This window comes from Bidens hawaiensis, unplaced genomic scaffold (genome assembly GCF_021521415.1).
Source record: "Bidens hawaiensis isolate Kalapana, Puna unplaced genomic scaffold, B.hawaiensis_p1.1 tig00025364_1, whole genome shotgun sequence".
In the NCBI taxonomy this organism is placed as follows: Eukaryota; Viridiplantae; Streptophyta; class Magnoliopsida; order Asterales; family Asteraceae; genus Bidens; species Bidens hawaiensis.
Genome location: NW_027494042.1, coordinates 133737 through 158020, shown reverse-complemented (window position 1 = coordinate 158020; position 24284 = coordinate 133737). Strand labels below are relative to the sequence as shown.

Sequence of the window (24284 nt, the reverse complement as noted above, 5' to 3'; positions counted from 1 at the left end):
CCCGCACAAAGGCGGGAGGGGGAATACTCCCGCCCAAAAGCCAGTCCGTACGATACGGGAAGATCTTCTGTACTGTACCTGACGAGGTATGGGCAAAAGATCTGACCAAAGATACGACAGCTCATTGACAGCAGTATGGCGAGCAGCATGCTCCTGTAATGTATGTCACTATTAGCCGCTGCCTACTCACCAACTCCTGTCATACCACGTGCATAGCCGGCAGTTAGTGGAAAATGAATAGTACACAGCAGGCCTGGTCACTATCAGCCGCTGCCTACCCACCAACTACCAGCAGGGCACGTGCGTAGGTCACAGTTGGTAGAACAGGAATACTATTCAGCTGGCCACACCTCCTTGGAAACCTACCTTCGGCTATAAATACCCAAATGGTATGATCATCTCATCTTATCATATTATCATCATATTATACCTGATATCTGCTCTAGCAATCTCTTAATATACATTTATATTTAAAGAGCAATCTAGTCTGATTCTCACGCCGGAGGGTGGTCACAAGGAGGAACCCCCCCTTCTCAATGACAAGCTCACGATGTCTGTTTTGCAGGTTATCAGAAGAACCATCTTTGCTGGGTCTAACCCCTCGTGGGAAACATCTATCTAACCCCCAGGTTACTCGTAATCTGCCCGGGGTCCGGTTAGTGTTTCTTCATTGGCGCCATCCGTGCATAAAAGCTAGAACTTCATTTCTTTTCAGTTTTTTCAAACTTCTGGAAAGATGGTTAGAGAAACTCCGATAACCACAACCCCAGCTACTGGGAAGAATACCGACTACACAGTTTTTACAAACACTACCCCGGTTACCCAAGCCGGGGCAAGTGAAGTAAATTTTACGAACACTACCCCAGTTACCCAAGCTGGGGCAAGTGCAGTAAATAATCGCTCACTGGGATTCACCGATACCCAGTTAGAGAAACGAACAAGACTCCCCCGCCAAACACTCGATGAAGTTAAGGCATGGGCGGAGGCACGTCAGAGGGAATTCCAAGCTGAGTTGGACGAACGCTTGCGTTCCGTCCAACAGGCTGACGAATTCGAAGAATACTTGGACGACTCGGAGGAATCCGACACCGACGCGAACCCTCGCCATAGGGCAAAAGGGAAGCGTAAGGAAACGGACTCCCAACCGAGAAGGCGTTTTGGAGAAGCCTTCAAACCAAAAAACACAGGTGGAAGCCCACGTGACTTCTCCAAAACATTTAGACCAACTGTTGCAAATGCGGGAACGTCCAAATTTGCAAGGGACATTGCGGAAGCAATTGCCCCAAAAAGTGCCAAACAAATGTCCAACATAGGCACATATGATGATATATCTGACCCAGATGATCATTTGAATAGATTCATAGCGGGGGAAACCGTCAGCAATTGGACGGAACCTACGTGGTGTTACATGTTCCAAATGACGCTTGCTGGGCCAGCTAGAGCGTGATTCGATCGTCTACCAGTCAACCACATCTACGACTGGGCAGACTTCCAACAGAAGTTTAGCCAACACTTCAGCCAACAACGAAAGTATACCGAGGAGCAATGGACAATCCTCAAATGCATTCGAGAGGAAGATGAATCTTTGCCAGACTTCATCACTCGCTTCAACTCAAAGAAGCTAAGTCTGGGTAACATTAGCGAAGATCTTGTTCGCGCTGCTTTCATCCAGGGCGCGAACGACCCAGAGCTCATCCGCACCTTAACGGGTAAAGATGGCATGCCATCCACATGGGATGCCATCATGACAGCAGCAAAACGCTTTGCGGAAACGGAGAAGCAACTGGGTAGAGATCTCCCACAGAGCACAAAACTCTACACCCAGAAAACAAGAGAAGACAACGTCCTTACCGCCCGATTAAACAAAAAGTGGAAGCTAGGTATTTGGCAGTCAAGGGTAAACTTTGACACCTCATCCGGCTTGCAACATCGGTTAGGCGGAAGGGATAACGTACGGTCGAACCAGAACTCCAGATGGACGCCACTCACCAAAAGCGTCACCGAGATATTCGCCACTGAGGAGCTCCCATGGCCAAAGACTCCAATAATCCGACATCGTCCCAATGCTGATCGGAGCAAATACTGTGACTTTCACAGGACAAAAGGCCACAACACTGAAGAATGCACAGACGTAAAAGACATGGTCGAAGCATTTGTCAGAGATGGGACGCTCGCGCACCTCGTGGCACAATGAACGCTGAGCAGGCTGATCCGTGTAGAACCCCAGCTGGGGAAAACACGAATAAAATTTCCAGCTTCAATGTGGAGACTACATGCTGCGTAAAGAACGAGATCCCGAACCAGGTGCATATCGGCTCGATGGCACTCCCATCCCAACAACATGGAAGGGAGCTCAATTACACAGTTTGCATGTAGATCAATTCCAAATTTGTAAAGGCCCAAAGCCACTTCTAATGGAAATGATTCTCCTTAGAACATCGACGCTGATGATTTTACATTTATACTTTATGAACTATCAACACTGATGCCGGTTTTCACCGCATACATAAGTGTGAAAGTCGTTGCATGGGGAAGGCGGCAAAACCCGCATAAACCCAAAAAACGGCAAACCTTCACGCAGGTCAGTTGAAGGGGAAAAGTTCAGTCATCCCACTAAATGAAAGTGCCGGTCTATCCGCATGAATTATGATAGAGGAAACTGAACACTAACCTATTAACAACCGCGCGTCGAACGGTTAATTTATTCAACACGGATATGCCGGTTTTCACTGCATAATTACGTGGAAAGTCGTTGCGTGGGGAAGGCGGCAAAACCCGCATAAACCCAAAAAACGGCAAACCTTCACGCAGGTCAGTCATAGGTAAATTTTGGTCAACTAAATGAAAGTGCCGGTCCTAACCGCACAAATCATGAGAGGAAACCAAACCTATTGACAACCGCGCGTCGAACGGTTAACTTATTCAAGAGAATTTCTAACAAAAGGATGAGGAAAACCTACACGCAGGTCAGATATAGGTAAAGTTTAGCCATCCTACTAAGTGCAAGTGACGGTCCTACCCGCACAATCACGAAAGAGGAAGCAAAACTTCAACCTATTATCTACCACGTTCAAAGGTTAACTTATCCTAAATACTTAGAAATTTCAAAAAGATGAGGAAAACCTCCACACAGGTCAGACGTAGGTAAAGTTTAGCCATCCTACTTTGCAAGTGACGGTCCTACCCGCACAATCACGAAAGAGGAAGCAAAACTTCAACCTATTATCTACCACGTTCAAAGGTTAACTTATTCTACACTTGGAAAATTGCTAATTTAAACTAAAGTATGCAAGTCATAACGTTTATAAAGCAAGGAATCCAGAGAAAGTAGCGGTCTTACCCGCACAAAGATTTATATTTCACAATGATTCATTACAAGAATGGCCGGGTAACTACCCGCCTACAAGAAAATAAATCTATACAAGCTAAATCTATCCTAGCAGTGGGAAGGGATCTTCAGGATCAGGCTTCAGGGCCACTTCCACTTGGACCCGCACCGTCAGTAAAACGTGGCGGTTCAAGGAAAGCTTTAAGGATAGCTAGCCCATCATCAGCAGCAGCAACTTGGTTCACCTTCTCCACCACCGGATGCGGGAAGGCGGCATACTGATTCACTGCTTGGTCGTAAACAGCTTCAGTATCAACATTATACAAAGGGAAGTTGGAATGCGGGATGCTTTTCTCAACGAACCCTAGACCAAGCAGGAAGCCGGCCTTTTCCCCATCCTCGTGAGAAGCGTTGAGGGCTGCGCTCATAGCATCGTCATAAGACGTATCAGCAAAGACTCGATGCACAACCTACAAGAAAATATACAAGTGTCAAAACCTTTTCTATTTACAAAGAAAAGCGTAAAGAAATGAAAAGCATACCTGAGACAACGCTTCTCGAAGAAGCCATTCCTTGGCAACCAGAGCTTCTTGGAGGGCAGCTTGAGCTTCGTTACGGGCGCGTTCGGCTTCACTCTTGTTGAGGTTGGCAAGCAACACTTCTTTAGCCGCAGCCTCTTCGACGCCCTTTAGCTTCCGCTCAGTGTGGTCAAGCACCCCCCTCTGGTCTAAGATCTCTTGGAGCTTTTTGGCGTCTTCCATCGCCAAGGCATCATGAGCCTGCTGGAGAGCCTCTAATTTGGCTTTAAGCTCTTCATTCTCCACGCGTAGAGGCTCAGCAACAGCTTCAGCCTTGGTGACCCTCTCGGTTGCGTTCCTTGCAGTTTCCTTAGCCAGCCGAAGCTGTTCATTAACAGCTTGGGCAGCCTTGGAACGGGCCTCGAGCCGGGCCTGAACTTCAACCTCGAGGGCCTTGAAGGCCTTCTCCTTTTCCGCAGCCACTGCGGTAAGCCTTTGGTTCTCCTCCCGGACAGCCCGCACCTGAGCTACTTCTTTAATGCGAGCTGCTTTTAACTTGTCGTTTTCACGACAAAGCAGCTCGACGCGCGGCTGCAACCGGGCCAGGAGAACCCGAAGCTCATTGGTTAGCCTACCCTCCTGGTAGCTAGCCATGGCTTCCCCCAACGCACCACTGGGAGCAGCATGACGAGCCCACTCCACGCACTCCACAGGGGTGCAAAGGGTTGTTTCTCGGCGGATGTTCCATCGTGGAACATACATTTCATTGGAATCCGAAACTGCAAAAAACAAAACGCAGTTAGGAAAAGATGATAAAAAAATATAAAGTAGGCCAAAAGAACCCTACGCACCTGTAGGGTCAATAACAGGCCGATAGCCGCCAAACCCATCACCTGAACCCAAGGGAAATCCATCCAAGAGGTCAGGCAGATGAGAAGGAGGCAGAGGTTGGCGAGAAGCCCCATGCATACCTGACGGATCGGCCGTCGTTGCCGATGACGGAGGCATGGTAGAAGCCGCCGCGGTCGCCGCCGCGGAATCCGCAGCAAAAGTAACCGCCGGCTCGGTGAAAGATGCGGTAAAAATGGCACTCACAGCCGGCGGTGACGTCATCACAGCTGGAACAGTCGGCTCAACGGAGTGAGCAACTGAACCAGTGGAAGCAGGCGCAGGCGCAGCCGCCTGGGTCGTCGCCTCAGGTAGGCTGACCAAGCCTACCGTCATGGGCGGAGGGGTACTCCTCTGCGCTCCACCCTGGAATGCGTCAACATCCACGCCTGCACAAAGAAGAAGTGTTAATGATATTAAGCTATGAAGTTAAAGATAAAGGAAGTTTGTACTTACGGGTTTTCTTGAGCCTAAATGTACGGACAGGCGGGGATGAACCCGATGGAGCCGGCCTCTTCATGCCGCTCACCATTGTCATCCGGGGCTCTCCGGAGGTGACAGTCGCAGCCTCCGGAGCGGTGGTCTTATCACCACCGGGGTTCCCCGCCATATCCTCTCTCTCGGCCTCTGAGTCAGACCGAGGCACTGGATCGGCAGTGGAGGCCACCTTCTCCTTCCCCTTCTCGCCGGCAGCCTTCTTCTTCCGCACCAACGGAGGACCATCTGCGGATTCCTCATCAGAACATACGATTAGAGGAATTCCAGCAGTGGTTTCAACATTGAGGGGTCGAGGGTTGAATAGCGCCTTACCTGGCCGCCTGGCGCTAAGGATCTCGTGGCCTAGTGGGTAGACCTCCACGAACCGATCCGCCGTTTGTTCTAGGATGGGCAACTCGTTCTCGTCTAGAGCGCGAGTACCCATCCGAGCGGGACTGTCAGCCTCCCGCGGGTACATGAGCGACTGCAAGTCGTTCCCCTCTGAAATAAACAGGAAAGAAGTTAGAAGAAATTCTAAATCAACAAAAAGAAACAGAGCATACCGTAAGGAACAGAGTTCGAACCGTATTCAAGGACGATTGGGATCTTTTGCGCATCCGCATCCTTCCACACCCGGCTCATCCCCAGCATCACCATCCCGGACTCCGCAAACCGGTAAACCGGAGATTGGACTCGGGATATCTTCGAAAACCATTCCGCCTCCTGGTAGTTGGAGGCGTGAAGGCTGGGAAGTGCTTGCCCATTCTTGAATTTCATGGCAAGGGGGATTGCGCGAGCGGAAATGTAGAAGAACTCCCGCTTCCACGAGCGAAGACTGCGCTCGGTTGCGCAAATCATCAAACTCTTAATCCGGGTTATCAGAGTATACCACCCCTGGATGCACCTCCAGGAGTAGAAGGTCATCAGGCGATCGACATAGGGCTCAATGCCCAGAATCCGGCACACCCACTCGAAGTGGCGAATCTTCGCGATCGCCATCGGGTGCACCTCGGTCAGGTGCACACCGTGCCTCTCCAGGACACGGTACACAAACTTTGTCAATGGGAACCTAAGATTCCCATAGACAAAGAATGCAGCATATACCCCGATCTTGCCTCTGGGGGCATCATACACCGTCTGGTGGGGTTCAGGAAACTCAGGCTCGAGAGACTCGAGCATGAACTTTCTGACGATGTACTGATACAGATCGACAGGCAGAGCACACTGGCACTCGCCAGCAGTACTCTTGTCATCGGCTATAGATTCGAGATCATGAGAAGACATCTTACAGATGAAAGAAGAAAACGATTTCAAGAGAATGCTTGCCTGAAAAGGTGAGTATTCGCCGGAAATCGTTTAGAAGAAGAGAAAAGTGAAAAGTGTGGATTACAAAGAACCCTCTCCCCCTTTATATACTAATCACAATTAATGCGATGAATTTAATGCGGAAGAGAGAGAAATCGAAGGTGCAATGAAACTATGACACGTGGCAAAAAGCAAGCTGGCAACAGCTGTTGAAAGGACGCGTACCATTAATTTCGCGGCCACGCGCCCGAAAAATCGCGCCCACGCGCCTGAAAAAGCGTCTGGAATGACCATGTACTGTCACGTCACCATAACTTCCTGCACGTCCTGACACAGTCAGAAGAAACCGTCGCACGACGTTTCAGAGGTGTGGACTGTTCTTATCCTCTCACCAACTCTTCAAATTTCAAAATTCAAAAAGATTCAAAAGTAAGCGGGAAAATACCCCTTACCTTGGCAACCAAGTAACCATAAGACGGGTGCGGGTACAGTGTTAAGGCAAAACCCTTCACATACTTAGCACCTGCAGGGAATTGAAGCCAAGAATACCTCGGCAACCAAGTAACTATAAGACAGGTGCGGGTACAGTGTTAAGGCAAAACCCTTCACATACCTAGCACCCGCAGGGAATTGACGCCAGGAATACCTTGGCAACCAAGTAACCATAAGACAGGTGCGGGTACAGTGTTAAGGCAAAACCCTTCACATACCTAGCACCCGCAGGGAATTGACGCCAGGAATACCTTGGCAACCAAGTAACCATAAGACGAGTGCGGGTACAGTGTTAAGGCAAAACCCTTCACATACCTAGCACCCGCAGGGAATTGACGCCAGGAATACCTTGGAAGTAAAGTAACCGTAAGACGAGCGCGGGTACAGTGTCAAGGCAAAACCCTTCACATACCTAGCGCTCCGCTGGGAATTGAAACCAAGAAGGATCTTCTGGGCAATGCTTGCGGAAACGGAAATAACATCCCCGCATAGCGGGAACGTCGAGAACTACATTGTTTGAAGCTCCAGGATGGAATTGGTGGTTTTAACATAATTGATCACTATGTTCAAAACTACCAAAACCCCATGGAGAATCCACAAGTGGGACTCAACGCTCCTGACTTGCGAGGAGGTTACAGACCTACCCGCATCATACCCAAAGATCAAGCAGGAAAGTCGGGAATTTCTGCAAGTGACAAGGACTTCCGCGGGAAGAATCCCCATGGAAAACCTTAAAACTAAACCCTTTTCAAAACCCTTTGCTTAAGTCCAAAAGTTCACCTCACTTTATTAAACATTCATGAGAAGAACATTGGACTGGGGGGACTTGAAGAGGTAGGTCCCAGCAGAGCCCAGTTGGACCCGCAAGACTCACCTTGTAGAGGGACGTCTGCGCAGAAACCAACTGGATCCGCAGGACCCACCATGCTCAGAGACGTGACGTCCTCACGCGCAGTACGCAAGCTGTTCCCGCAGAAAATGCCTCCCAATGGTGAAGGACTCTGCCTGTTCCCGCAGCTGCGGATACAAGTCATCAGGGAAGGCCACCCGCGCAGCAAGGCTACACGCACAAGGTACTTAGCTCTCAATCACTCAGTGTCACCTGAAGGAATGAGCAAAGCCGGGAACAATCCCGCACAAAGGCGGGAGGGGGAATACTCCCGCCCAAAAGCCAGTCTGTACGATACGAGAAGATCTTCTGTACTGTACCTGACGAGGTATGGGCAAAAGATCTGACCAAAGATACGACAGCTCATTGACAGCAGTATGGCGATCAGCATGCTCCTGTACTGTATGTCACTATTAGCCGCTGCCTACTCACCAACTCCTGTCATACCACGTGCATAGCCGGCAGTTGGTGGAAAAGGAATAGTACACAGCAGGCCTGGTCACTATCAGCCGCTGCCTACCCACCAACTACCAGCAGGGCACGTGCGTAGGTCACAGTTGGTAGAACAGGAATACTATTCAGCTGGCCACACCTCCTTGGAAACCTACCTTCGGCTATAAATACCCCAAATGGTATGATCATCTAATCTTATCATATTATCATCATATTATCATCATATTATACCTGATATCTGCTCTAGCAATCTCTTAATATACATTTATATTTAAAGAGCAATCTAGTCTGATTCTCACGCCGGATGGTGGTCACAAGGAGGAACCCCCCCCCCCTTCTCAGTGACAAGCTCACGGTATCTGTTTTGCAGGTTATCAGAAGAACCATCTTTGCTGGGTCTAACCCCTCGTGGGAAACATCTATCTAACCCCCAGGTTACTCGTAATCTGCCCGGGGTCCGGTTAGTGTTTCTTCAGTTTATATCGGTTAAGTTTTGCAAAACCTATAATCTTATCATCGCCGCAACAATCATTTTTTTTTATTGGAAAAGATCATTCATGTTTGCAAATTGTTTACAATCATTGTTATTAAATTCATCCCGTAGAGATAAGTTTGTGGAATTTGATGAAGCTAACGAAATTTTCAGATTTGAATATTAAATGATATACCAAACGTATCGACTAAAGACGTACATGTGTCAATATGAACTATATAGTACATGTAACTTAATTTACTTGGTATGGGTTGTCCATAAATCCTAGGGTACAAGATCCAACCGTGTCAAAGTAAGAGGAGAAGAAACATAAACTGGTAAGCTTTAAAGTCGACCATTTTTTATTTGATAAGCTTTAGCTAGGCAAAGCGGTTGCGGCTTCTGGAGTTGAGATAGGTAGAAATCCCTCGAGATATTGTGACAGAAATGGATCCTTTTAGGTAAAACCGAAAGGGTTAAATTCCACAGAAACAAGATTATGTATAAACTTACAAAAACAGGTAAATTTTAAATAACTTGTGTGCGTACAATGTTCTATAAATAATAGGTTTCATTTGGAAGGTGGTGAAATCCATTATCAGACGAATATATTATAGAGGATTACAATTGCCAACAAACATATCACTTATAAAAGACGACGAAATTGGATTTTGTACATTACTCGGCCCAACCGTTATGTGTACAAATGTTGACATACCAAGATTGATCGCCAAAGTGTTTACTATAAACCAGTAAATCATCAAAACTTACAAGTTCTACCCAAAACCGAGCATACAGACCAACTAGCTTTTGATAGACGGTTTAAACTATAAACGATTTATACACCGGTTATAAACAGAGATAAAAATACTATTTTTCATATAACTACTAGTTTACTACAATACCATTAAAGACAGTATGTAACCAAAAGACCAAAAACATTCATAGCAACTAATTAAACTACTGCAAGTTCATAACCACTTTACCTAGCAAGTAGCATCCACATGTGGTCCACACATGAACATATCAAACTTCTTCACCCGGTCCCACCAACAATACCCCTTCTTCCCGCCGTCACTGCCACGTGGCAGATACGACTTCTTCTTCTTACTCTTCTCCTTCATCACTTGAGCTAAACTTGTACATGTGCTGCTGTTACTTGTACTACTCAACGACCACCCGGTTTCATCCTCACCGCTCCAACTCAAACTATCGCTACTCCCACCATGGTTTTTCACCAGCAGCCTCTTTATGTTTATACTAATATTACTATTCTTCTTGCCTTCATTCTCACTAACTTCCACTTGCTGTTTCATTAGCCTTTCGTAATACTCTTTGTTTCGCTTCTCCAACTCGTATATCTGCCCTTGAAGATCGTCGATTTTACGACTTAGGACAAACACACGTTGGTCTTCACTTCTTTCGAGTAACACACAACGTGCCAGCTCACCCGCTTTACGTTTCATGAACAATGACTCGGATGCCAGCCTGGAGTTTTCGTTCGTTAAAACCACACGCTCGGATTCCAGCACTTCTAGTAAACTTTGTTGTAACTCGATCTTCTTCTTTGACTCTTCCTGGACCATATCCAATGTTTTTAGCTCTTCCACTGCAATCTCGTACTCCACGAATTTCATAACGAGTTCAGATATTATTATCTCGGAGGTGTCGGGTTTTTGAGGTAGGGAAGAAAGTGAGCTTTCGGCATCGTCTGAATAAGTAGAGTTAGTTTCGCATATTTTTTCTTGTGTTTGTTTTTGTTGTTGTTTGGGTTCTTGAGGCTGTTGTTTAGAGAGCGTTCGAGTGTAACGATCGGCTAAATAAAGGTAACGACTGTAAAGGTCTTGGATTAAAGCCAAGAGTTCGGGGCGTTTACGGTAGTAAAAGTCTGCACGTTCCCCAAATGTGTCGGGCTTGTCCTCTCCGTTGATTTCTTGTATTTTATCCTCCATGTCTGCATTACAAAAACCGAATTACATTTCAGATCTGTTATAATACTTTCAAACAGTCAAAACCAATAAACCAGAACAAAACCAGTTAACGCAAACCGAACTACCCGAAACCCAATTAACATACCCAGTCAAGCACCCCTCCTTTGAACTCATGTAAGCTTTTGCAGCTTACCAGAGCTTCAGTTTCACTTGTTTTAAGTTCTATGACTCTTATCTTTACATCAAAAGCTCGAACTTCGCATGTGAGAAAATTTTTAAAGCTCGAGTACAGCTCGTGTATTATTTTTCCACTATTTAAATGTTTTATTGTATATATATTTATTTAATATATACACTTGCAAGGCATATATATTTACTTAACAAATATTTATGAGATAACATATTTCATAATTATGTATATGTATATATCCATGTATAATTATTTTAGAAGGTAACGTATATATTATATTAAATGAAAACTATTATATTTATATAAATAACTGGCTCGTCCAGCCGAGCTTAATATTTTAAGCTCGAACTCGGTCTTGTGTATTAACTTAAAAAAATCTCTTAACAGTTTTACTTCTTGTAATGTTTGTTGAATTTACTGTTTCAATTGTGATGTGTTTAATTTTATTTTTTTTATGATTTGACCTAAGTAACTAGACAGACATGACTAATAACAAACTTTTAAATTAAAGTCCCATTAGATAACACAAACAAAATCAGTCATTTGAAACCCATGTTACATATTTTCAGTGATATGTTTTCTTGTTGACACATAACATCACAAAAGTAAACACTTTATTTTCTATTTCACAAACAAAAGCTTCCATGAGAACAAAGTATATTACCGTTTTAAAGTAACACAAAAGGAAAAAGTATACTACATTCAATTATAAAGCACATTTCAAAATTCAAAAACCACCAGACAAGAATATTAATGAGAGTAGGAGCATTGACAGCTCTGTTTGGATTCATATATGAACTTGTACCTCTTTTGGAATCGATATAAAAATTCAAAAGTACGATAGAGACTACACGAATAAAAACAAGTCCCTATATATCTAATTCAAACCCCAAAATCCATACCCAAAAGATTCTCACAGCGACTAAAATTATTAAAAAATATAAAGTCAGTAACTTAAGATGGATAAAAGGGGTAAAAAGTAATTTAATAGGATTGCAGAGTTGCAGTGTGACAGTATCCTATTATAGCCCTGAAGGGTAGGTAACCTAGAAGGTTATATTGTTAGATAAGACATGAGACATAATGAGAAGATGTTTCTGTATTGATTGTACTGAATACCATCATTTCCATCTGGATGATCCCAGCCGTTGATTATCACGTTATATACACATTTGTAATTCAAATTAATGCACTATGCTTTTTTAAATAGAAAATTCCTTATCATGTATTTATGACAAGGTCTTATCTATCCCTATATTAACAAAATTGTAATTTTAGTTTGGCTAAACTTCTAGCTATAAATTCTACACTATCTTTGGTTATTAAAAAAAATTAGCTTAATTTTAACAACTTGGTGTATTTAAAGGTGTCAAAAAAACATAACACAAATCTTCCTGCTAATTTTAGAATTTTAAAATAATGGTTAAAATAAAGTTTAAAATAATAACTATCTTTCAAAAGCTCACATTTCACAATTAATTTTTTTTTATTTTAGTAAGTACAATAACTGTAGATAAGTAAAGTAGTTAAGAGCTTTTAAAAAAAATCCTCCAACTAATTTAAGAAATTAAAATCTTTATATTTAAATAAAAATACATGTTTTTGAGGCTTAAAATAATAATTTGTTATCTACTAGCATTGGTTCAAAGAAAAGGCATAGACATTTTTGTTAATGTATATCAAACTTTAGGAGATTTCAAAAGATAACAAAGCTAACATGTTTTATTTAAAATTTTCAAATATGTAAATTAATGGTAAATAACTAAAATACCAAGTTTGATTACAAAATAGCATTTACAGTTTTTCACAAGTTTTATTTTTAAACAGCTAACAAACAGATAATTCCCTAGATGCCCGCTAGTGGTAAATCCCAAACGCTCAATATCAAACTGAGTCAACCATGCCCTCAAAGTGTTAAATACGTTAAAATATATCACAGTTAATTAGATTATTTTTATTTATTAACGTAATATTATGTTTACTTCTATAACATACTAAAAAGACAAAGATAACTAGTATATTTTCAAGACAATAACATTAAGGCTGAGGGGTGTGGGGGGCGCGAGAGGGGGCGCGAGAGGGGGCGCCATCCAATAATATTGTGACGTGTGGCAGAGAGAGAAAGTTGAAAAGATGGGTGTTGGTAATGGTGATAGCGCCCCGGGGCATGGTGTGGAGGGGCGCGAGAGGGGGCGCGAGAGGGGGCGCGAGAGGTTTATTTTTTTATTTTTTTATAAATGTATTAAAAAAACGTATTATTAAAAAAACAAGTAATTATTTAAACAAACACACATTAATTAAAAAAACACATTAATATATAAAAAAAATTAAAGTACTAAAAAAAACATTATTCTTATTCTTCGGCTTCGTCTTCTTCGATCAACCTCTTCCGGATACGTTCTTTTTGTTTTTCCATCAGCATTTGGTCGACCGGATTTAGGTGGCTGAAGTCTCTTGCAAGGAAGTCCAAATCTTTCATTCTTTTTTTTTCCTTTTTGTCAACAGAGACCCCCTCCAAGGTTTTGTTGAATTTATTGAGGGATTCAATAAGATCGTTGATGTTTACGGCTTCCCCCTCAGCCGGTTTTTTCCCCCTGGCGTCCCTTCCCAATGGCCGCCTCCTCGGCGGTGAAGGCGTTTCCTCCCCCGCAACGTTTAGGTCGAATCCAACCCGGCAATCCGACCTGGCGGAAGTGCTGTACGCTCCAGACGAACTAGTTTTAGTCCGTTTCGGCCCTACTTCCGCATCAAGGTCCGGTGCCACCAGCTCAACCCACTTGGAACACCTTCTCAACCTCTCCCACACCTTTACACCGTCCCACGTCTTCACCGTCCCATACCTCCGCAGGCACTCCTGCTTCCACTCTTCGACAGTGAAATTATAGACCGCCAAATCGTCACTGCCACTTGGTCTCATACGACCGGCGTTCCTGTTGAACAGATTAGTAAACAAGCCGACAAATTTTCTGATTTCGGTCCACCGACCCGAAATCATATCGGGGTTCCGCTCTGTACTCCCAACGAGCGAATAGAACGTCTCCCTAACCTTTGCCCAAAAGACCTTGCTCTTTTGGTAGTCGGCTGCAAAATGCATAAATAAATTTGTAAGTCTTTTAACTTTTTTATTTAACTTTTTTTAAAAATCATTTTTAATAACGTTAAAACAATTACCGCAACGCCGATCCTCAGAAATGGCTATCCAAGCCCGACACAGGGCTTCCTTGTCATCCGATGACCACGGAGTGATTTTCCGTTTCGCCCTTCCAGTCGAAGCCGAACCCTCCCCCGCAACTTGTTTTTTCCGGTGGACGCGTCTTCTTTGTCCCGCAGCTTCACCTTCTGGTTCTGGTTCTTGTGTCTCCGGAACTACAAAGTTAGGAGACGGTTGCATGTTGGATGGTTGAAAGCCGGTTGATTGTTGCGACCCCGAATAAAACATCGGTTGTTCCGGTGCCGACCATAAATCGTCGTAACCGTAATCCGAATCTAGGTTTGGGTACCAATTTCCAGACATGTTTTTAAAAAAAGGCTTCGAAGATATGACGATTTTCGGTTTTGGGTGTGGTGTGTGAGAATTCTTTTGGGTGTGATATGTGTTATGTATGTGAATATGTATATGTAAATATGTATGTGATATATATAGAGTATATTTAAGTAATAAATTTTTTTTTTTTTTTTATTCCAACGGCCAAACACCCCCAACGGCTATATTCACATTTCCCAACCTTCTCTCACGAGCGCAACCTCCCCAGCGCCTGCCTCGGATTCCGCTCTCGCGCCCCTCTCGCGCCCCTTTCGCGCCCAGGTGGTGTGGCTCTCGCGCCCCGGGGCGCTATCGCATGCATTCTCGCGCCCCTCCTAGCGCTGCGCACCCCTCGGCCTAATTAATTAACAAACTTAATCATTATTTAATTAGTACTAATAACATGTGACTCAAATCTCCATTAACCAACCCATTCATCATTCCACACATTTTAACTTTACAAATCAATTCCCAATACAAAAACTTAAAAAAAAAAGATGCTTAAAAAATAAAAAGAATCCATACCAGAAATCGATAGAAGTAGCCATGAAGGCTTACTGAAGAACCTACCTTTGCTCCGCCGTGACGATTCCGCCGCCGTTGACGGGGAGGATACTCCGTCAACAGCGGTGGTACAGCCTGAGGTGGTAACAGTCAACATCCCATCAGCCGGCCCTATAACCTGGAACCTGTCTCAAACAATGGCTCCAAAATATTAATATTAACATATCATTGTACGAATGCATAGTATAAATTAATAATGGAATAGAATTATAGTTTTAAGCCATAATAATTCATTAAATAATTGTGAGTTGAAGTTATCTTGAACCACAGTCCAGAGGTACGAGTAATGCAAAGTGAACATACTTTTATAAGCATTGAATAATAATCAAGTAATAATAATAATATAACAGAGAAATGCATATGGATCTGAAAAGAAGTATGGCAGATGAAGAAGAAGAAGAATTAGTAGAATAAGAACAACGACAAATAAACGGTATTGTACGTGCTCAATAACGAGACGCAGATCTCGAGGCTTAAATCTGTTTTAACTAAATTACACCGTTTTCGTAATCACGGCGTAGCTTGTTCTCCGTTTTTCTTCTGTTTCGATATAAAAAAAACAGAAAAAAGAAAACAAACACTCGTCTATCGTCTAATTTGCAATTTCGAATCATTATCTAACCCTAGAAATTAGTAATTTCGTGTTTACGAAGCTATTAAGTCAGTCAGGTTAAATCGTCATTAACGCAATTATGACTAAATAATTAGAAACCGCATACACATTATTGAGTATTTTAGTCGGAAATTGAAGGAGATTGCTATAAAATTTGTTCTTCGTAGCGTAAAACGTGCTTAAAGTTGTTGTTAATTATCTGTTTCGTACTAATGATTCAGTATAAGGTTAGGTCAAATCACTCCTAACGCAATTGTTGATATAAAACTTGTTCATCAAAGCGTAAAAGTTGCATAAAAATTTTGAGATGAAATCTAGAACGGATATAGTACCTGAAAATAGAGAGTGAGGGCAAGTTGGCGGAGGAGGTGACGTGGAGGGTGGAGATTAATGGAGATGTGAAGGTGTGGTGAAGGAAGTGAGTTGGGGGTGTGTACATGGGTGGGTGTTTGGGTGTTGTGGTTTTAATGTTATACTAAAATGTTTAAACTTAATTACTTAACAAATGATATAACCGTTCTATCAGTTTAGTGGTATGATGTTAAACAAATTATTGTTAAAAGAAAACTTATAATAGAAAAAAATTTAAAAATTGGTCAACGAAGCTTAAAATCGTTAAAAAAAAAAAAACCCATTCAGGATTTTCTTTGTCGACCTCCAAAAGAATCTCTAGGTCATCGTATATGACCGTGTAAGTTGCCCAATATAACGTTATGTGTTGATCTTCCAAACACCCAAGATCAACATCCCAACGAACCTGGATTTATCCTTTTTGTGGTAATAAAATAAGTCTTGTCTTAAGAAAATATATTAAAATATGTGCGTGATTTTGTTGTAGTATATATGTGTTGTATTCAAAATATATTATTTGTCATGTAATTTGAAGATATTCAATGTTGTTTTCGATCCTGGTTTCAACATGATTACTATTTAGCATAATATCTTTGAAAGTCCGCAACTTTCTTCATAATTTACTAGATTATAAGATATTAACTATATTTATATTTAACACATATGCTAGATGACACGTGCTTTTTCAGAGCTTTCAATACGCTACTAACACCTTAATCAATGTCAATGTGTGTCTATGTTAAGAATCAATGGCAGTAATATTGTTGGTCATATCACCAATTACCATTGATTCATCGTTGTTGGTTAAATGAAAGTATCAAAATTGAAAAGTTTATTGCGGGCTTTAAACGTGCTCTCAATGAGGTTTGTTCCAACATGTTCCCCTTTTCTCATCGATTTTTCAAGACCAAAATATACAATTGGGTCGGCATAGTATTCGATAGGAATATACCATAGGTTAAATTGGTGTTGTCTTTCAATATATTTTCTCTTAAATCATTTAGACCAATTATTAGATATAAGAATCCCCAATACTGTTGTAATTTGTAACTTTAACAACTTTGTTTAACCATAACAATCTTACTAATGCCACATATTTTGGCAGAGTATTCAGGAGATGGGCTCCCCAAAATTTTCTAAAGAAGCAATTGACATAATTTATAAACTTGGGCTTGATGATTTACTGTGAGCTCAGAAGATATATGGGCTTTTGTTAGAGTGGTCCAGTAACATTTTTTAATTTGGTATTTAGGAACTTAAATTTTGTAATGTATTCTTATACACATTAATGTTTTAGGAATGGTAAAATATAATTATAATTTTATTAAGAAAAAGGCGTGGTTTAATATTAATTATAGTGGAAGTGACAAAATTTATAGTTTTTATAAGACTATTTGATATTTAAAATTTGGTTCAAAATTTTATGGATTTTTTTCAGATCTGGGTGTTGTGCTTGTATATGCTTTGAAAATACGGTATTATTTTTATTAAACAGTATGCACACTGACTGTAAAAGCTTAAAATCCGAGCCTCGTTTGAATTTTAAATTCGAAATTGTGATTTTGATTTGAAATTTAATTATAATGTATATTACTTAAAAAAATATCATGTTTTAAAATTGAGTTCTATTTTTTTTTTATTAATTTATCTGAAAGAGCCCGAATTCAAATCGAATTTTCAAACTCAGTTAAATTTTCAAATTTCGAATAAGCCGATTCAATTAGCTCGAGTAACTTGAAATTCGATTCATGGAACCATTTTCGAATTTGCTACATTCCTTGAGATTTAATAATGCCCTCTGAATTAAAATTCAATGTAGCTTGTGGTGGGGTTTACACTTGAAACCGAACATAATGGCATGCAATTTCAGCATTCATAATCATTTTATAAAAAAAAAATTTAATAGCTCAATTAATTCATGCTTCTATTAAATAGACTTAAATTTTTTATTTAACTAATATATAATTTTCTTTAACAACTAATACCATTATGTTACCCACAAAACTTGAAACCTCATCGATTAAGAACAAACACCTTAGTACAATATTTCAAATATTCACAAAAATATGTGAATACACATGAGATCAAGATATAACTCGTTCATTTTCATGTTATGTTGAGCAGAGTGTCCCATGGATACACATGAGCTAATTGTATCGCTTCATCATCGGCCTTGAATTGACCAAATTGTAGTTATAAAAATAACCCGCTCAATAGTATTTTTTGCTTAAGGCATCTCGACCATGTATTTTTATAGTAGCAAACTATCATACCGTTTTGTTGAAACGACACAAGACTTCATGGATCAATGCTCTAGTTTGGTAGGTAAACTGGTAGGCATGAACGAATGTGTCGGTTGGCTTTGACAGGTAGTTCTAGTAACTTGATCGTTTTAGGGGTTGCCCTTAAACGAGAGTTGCTCACCAAAAACAAAAAAATATGACTAGCCTAGAGCAGTTCTAGCGTTGTCCCATCGACCTGTTTTTTGCCAGAACCAGAAATATGATAGTCTTGAATGAGTGTGCAAGCCATATTGTTAAACCGTTCGTGCTCGGGTTGACACGTTTAAACTGTTTAATTAAACATGCTAACCAGCCAATTTGTTTAAGCTATTTATTACAACCCTCCTAGTGGTGTTCATCGGATCGGATAACGGGTTATTCGGATTTGAAAATTTTTGGACCCTATCCGAAATCCGATCCGATTCGAATTAGGAATATTCCTATCTGATCCGAATCTATCCGCATTCAATTCGGATCGGATTCAGATAATATCCGAATAATCCGAAATAAACCTAAAAAAATTTCCTATTTTTTTGTTCATAACATCTATAATACTTTAGAATCACAATAATCATACAAACCGGAAAATACAAATTACTCCTAACACAGCTTTACAGTTTAAAATTGAAATAATAGTCTAATAAATATACCAAACCGGAAAATACCACTAAAAACATGTTTTTTATTCGGATTAAACGGATATCCAAATAATTTGAACAATCCGAATTTTTTAAAATTCCATATCCGAATCCGAATTAGTTATTCGGATCGGTTTATTTGGGTTTCGGTTTCGGTTTTGGTTCGGATTTTGGTTTTCTTCTGATTTCGGATTTCTTGAACACCCCTACCTCCAACCTGTTTAGCACCTTTACAAATGGCATGAATACATTATATAGGCGTTTGGGTTCAATGATTCAACTCACTAACCTAAAGTTCACCACGACAGACATTTGGTTTAACTGTTTAATAAAACCGAGTGTGTCCTAAATGGTTAAATCGGAAATTTAGATTCGCCACCACTAAAGTCTCACCATGGTATGTGACACTAGTGCACTAAGGTCAACCGCGAAGGTCCTGGCATGATTGAGGCATCGAAACAGTCCTTGCATTCACAAAAAAGACTCAAACTCATGACTCCTTAATGGATCATTATACAACAATTTTCTCATCAACAAGAACATATACGATTAATCAACAATATACGACTCCTTAATCGATCATAATACAGCAATCTTCTCATGAACAATAACATATACAGCAGTTCAATAATCTAAACTTGCATTAAATCTGGCTAATAAACAACAATTTAGAGTACAAAGCGAAATTCTAAACCAAGTTCTGTCATCCATCCTATAGGGTATTATACTAAACAAACATCTTCATTTAACTTATTTAGCATTCTAAAAGGAATTTAACCTTATGTAACCATAACATTATAACCAAAATTTCAAAATATATAATAGACCAAAAGTTAAAAACTACCAACAACACTAGACTTACCAATCGAAAACCCTTCAAACTCTCACCGGCTTCTGAAGAACAGCAGACAAGTAAACCTCCTTATTCCCCGACCCGTTAACCTTCTCTCCAACAACCCATTTCAGTTTCTTGTACCCGAACCGTTCAATCAACCGTGTCAAATTCTTTCTCTTCTCATCATTCGAACAAAGAAAATTATCCAACCAAAACAACCCGCCCGCCCGAATCACCCGATCGATATCAAACATCAAAAACTCAAGCTTCTCCGCCCGACCACCAACATCCAACCCGTTTCCCACATGAATTATATCAAACACATTCTCGTAAAACGGAAACCGATGATCCAAACTCAAATACAACGGAAAAACCCCCCTCGCCGCAATAAACTCATTAACCGGCGCGTCCACATTCAAACTCGCCGTAACCACCGTCACATTCCTCTCCGCCATCCTCGCCGCAAACGTACCCGACCCACCACCAATATCAAACCCAATCCTAACACCGCCACTCCCTAGACTCAACACATCATCAATCAAAAAATCATTCTTCCCCCTCGCCTTCACAAACCGCGTAACCTCATTCGCACTTCTCAAATCGAAGCAACCGGCACAATCCCGATTCAACTTCTTACTATTCAAACACGCTAAATTCTTACACCCAAGCCCACTCCAACTATAAACCTTCTCACTCACATTCTTCCAAAGCGAATCCGGGAACGGGTACAAACCCGTTTTCGCAAAACACCTTCGCCGCGGCAAAGGCTCACACCCTTTCAAAACCAATGTTTGTCCAAGACTCCAGTCATCCGGGCAAGCACTATAAGGCTTATAACCCATGTAACTATTCAACCCATCCATATTTTTATAACACAAGTGACCCACTGAAGACACCATTTCGGTTATCCCAGTTCTTGAGTCTTTACCCAACGGCAACTGATGCTTTTCAAGGAACAGTTTAAGTTCAGTTGCAATATTGGGTGTCTAGAGATCGATGGATTCGAAGCCCAGAAGTTGTTTTTCGATCTGGGTGAGTTGTTTTTGGGATGAGTCGATTTCTCTGAGGATTAAGGAGACTTGTTTGGAGATTAAGGAGATGTTTTTGTGGGTTAAGAAGTGGGGGTTGGTAGTGGGTTTTGGGGAGTAAGTGAAGGCGTATAGGCGAATAAGTTGGTGGTGATGACGGAGAATAGCATGAGGATGTGTACGGCGGAGGAGCAGACGGTGGTCGGCTTGAACCGGGCGGTTCCGTCGCCGATCTTTAAGGAGACTGAACCCATGGGTTAAGATTTAGTGGTTTGAGATTTGGGAGTGAAGTGGGTGAGATGAGTTGAAGGTGAAGGTGAAGGTGAAGGTGAAGGTGAAGACGACATTTGTTGAATTAATTAAGACGAGTAGAAAGAGGGATCTTGTGATGTGTCGGTTGTGGTTTTTTTTTTTTAATGTTGGGTGTTTTGACATTTGAGGCATGGTAATTCAAAGGTTTATTGTTAAGATTTAATAAAATTATGCTTTTTTTAAACGTTCATTTAGATCAAGGAGTGACGGGTTCACTGATCTAGTGTTGTCATTTTTACCCGAAACCTGAAATTTAACTCGAGAAACTTGAACTTGAGAAAAGACTAACCCGAATCTGAATCGAAATAATTTGAGTTAGTTCTCAAGTTTGATTTATAAGTTTTGGGTCAACCCAAAAAACTCAAATAAACTTTTAGTTTTGAAATTAAATATTTTTTTAGGTATAATAGGTTAAGTCTTAGTCACTAAAATTATTAGAATATGGCCCTAATCGACTAATGTCATTCTAGCTATTATGTGCCGATTGTTTATTATTATTTATGGTTTCCGATTATTACTAATAGCAACTATAATCGAACAACTAAATCACGCTCGACTGAAGACAATTATGGTTCGAGTTAGTTTTACACTTCTTTTGAATTGTTTCATCAAGTTACGTTGGTATTATTTGATTATTTGCGTTGCGAGAAAACAAAACTATGTTTTGATTTTAGCATTGTAGTTTTTAATTTTTTTTGTTTTTTGTTTTGTTTTCTAGGATACTCGAAACCCGATTAACCCAACCCGAAGAAACCTGAACCCGGAAAACCCGTGAGAGATTTGGGTTGGGTTTCGAGTCAAGATTTAAAACTTTGAAACCCGAAAAACCCGACCCACAAAACCCAAAACCCAAAAAACGAACTCGAAGAGCAACCCTACACTAGCCTACTCGATCATATTTATTTCATTTTCAAAAGACTAAGAAAACACATCATAGATGAAAGATCCATCTAGCCTTGCTTGAAATTCATGTTTTTGATCACGTAGGAGACTTGAACTCAAAATATTTACTTATTAAATTGAAATCAAATTTAAGGTTATGTTTATGTTTCTTTTTTTCTTGTTTTATATTTAAGTATTAAAAATTGAAAGATAATGGTACATAATCAGTTTTAAGTAAAAAGTTGAATTATATAAACATGTATACATGGTATATAAAACTTATCTATATTACTGGAAAGAAAAATAAATTGTTAAAATATCACTTGTGTATCACATCCAAAGTGTCGATTTAAAATTTACAGTTTTCCATACCAGACATCACTCGACACTCGCTTAGATAAATGGTAGTAGGGTTGAGCACGGTTCGGTTCGGTTTTTAGGTGAAACCGAAAAGTCGGTTTTTCAAATACACAAATCGATTGGTTTTCAGTTTTTCGATTTTTTTCGGTTTCGGTTTGGTTATAATCGGGTTTCTTTTGATGTGCGTAGACATTGCAAAAAATTTCCAAAAAATGAAAATGCAGATTAGATTCAAACACAAAAATAGGCATTTGTAACGTTAAACCAAACGAATACAAACTTACAAGAGTACTAAAGTTTAAAATTTAACAAAGTTAATCAAAAACCACTAAAAGTTTAGTTCCTATCTTCGTACTTCATCTTATTCATCTTCAAAGTTTACTCCCAATCTTTATCGTTTTCATAATCTTCATAACCATCAACGGTTAATCCTTTTGGTGTCTTGTTTCCGGTCATAACATCTAAAAACACATATAATTGTATAAATATGGAAGTAAAAACACACATCGGTTTGATTCGGTTCTTTTGGTTTGTTGAAAATGGAAAACTGATCCGAAACCGAAAATTCGGTTTTTCAAAAAAACAAAAAATTAACAGTCAGTTAATGCTTCGTTCGGTTTTTTCGGTTAATTCGATAGTCTGCTCACCCTCATATAGTAGCAAGTTATGTGATTTTAACTTGTGAGTGTGGTGTTAACTCGGCATTTGAATAAGTAACTTGTCGTTGCATGTTGTAAAACTAATAGTTACAATGATATTTTGGTGGTAATCAACTAACTATGATTATGAAAAGAGAATACATTGTTCAATTACAATTTAGAAAAAATAACGAAGTACTTTATTGAACTAGATACTTTTTTTTTTCACTTTGTTTTTCAAATATGCATTTATTGATTTAAAAAAAATATTAGAAATCTCATGTGTTAGTGTTTAAAAATATCAGGTGGCCCTAATAACTTTGATATGTTACTGAAGAAACACTATGTGACCCCGGGCAGATTATGGATAATCTGGGGGTTAAGTAATGTTTCCCACGAGGGTTAGGTCCGGCAAAGAAGGATGTTCTTCAGATGACCTGCAAAATAGACACCGTGAGCTCGTCACTGAGAAGGGGGGGTTCCTCCCTTGTGACCACCCTCCGGCGTGAGAATCAGACTAGATTGCTCTGAATATAAGTGTATATTGAGAGAAATAGCTAGTGAAGGTAAGATACAAGATGATCCTACCGTTCCAAGGTGTTGGAGTATTTATAGCCGAAGGTAGGTTTCCAAGCAGGTGTCAGCCAGCTGTATAATATTCCTGTTCTACCAACTATGGGCTACGCACGTGCCATGCTGGTTGGTGGGTAGGCAGCGGCTGATAGTGACAAGGCCGGCTGTGTACTGTTCCATTTCCACCAACTGCAGGCTATGTGCGTGCCACGACAAGGGGTTGGTGAGTAGGCAGCGGCTAATAGTGACAAACAGTACTAGAGCATGCTCCTCCTCATACTGTTGTCGGTGAGCTGTCACCCTGTGATTGGTTCATGGGCTGCTTTGGTCAGATCTTGTCTATTTTGTCCCATACCTTGGCAGGTATAGCACAAAAGATCTTCCAGAAGCATACGGACTGGCTCATTTGGGCGGGAGTATTCCCGCCTTGCTCATTCCTTCAGGTGACACTGAATTATTGAGTTAGTGCCTTGTGCGTGTAGCCTTGCTATTAGTGCGGGTAGCCTTCCCTGATGGCTTGTATCCGCAGCTGCGGGGACAGGCGGTGGTACTTCACCATTGGGAGGCTTTCCCTGCGGGAACAGATGGCGTACTGGCGTAAGGTCATCATCTCTGAGCATGGTGGGTCCTGCGGAACCAGTTGGTCCTTGCGCAGACGTCCCTCTTCAAGGTGAGTCTTGCGGGGTCCAACTGGGCTCTGCTGGGACCTACCTCTTCAAGTCCCCTCAGTCCAATGTTCTTC

The 24284-nt window shown here is 41.0% G+C and overlaps 1 protein-coding gene and 1 pseudogene across 1 annotated transcript; both read right to left on the bottom strand.

Moving 5' to 3' along the window:
- Nucleotides 1-9732: 9732 nt before the first annotated feature.
- On the bottom strand, nucleotides 9733-15178 carry LOC143571380 (kinase-interacting family protein-like). The gene is made up of 2 exons (XM_077056818.1): nucleotides 14992-15178; nucleotides 9733-10776 (listed from the first exon to the last, which is right to left on the bottom strand). Exons 1-2 carry the CDS (start codon nucleotides 15125-15127, stop codon nucleotides 9809-9811), a joined length of 1104 nt encoding a protein of 367 aa, XP_076912933.1. The 5' UTR covers nucleotides 15128-15178; the 3' UTR covers nucleotides 9733-9808.
- Nucleotides 15179-19529: 4351 nt separating this feature from the next.
- Nucleotides 19530-21065, bottom strand: LOC143571379 (putative methyltransferase At1g29790; annotated as a pseudogene).
- Nucleotides 21066-24284: the final 3219 nt, after the last annotated feature.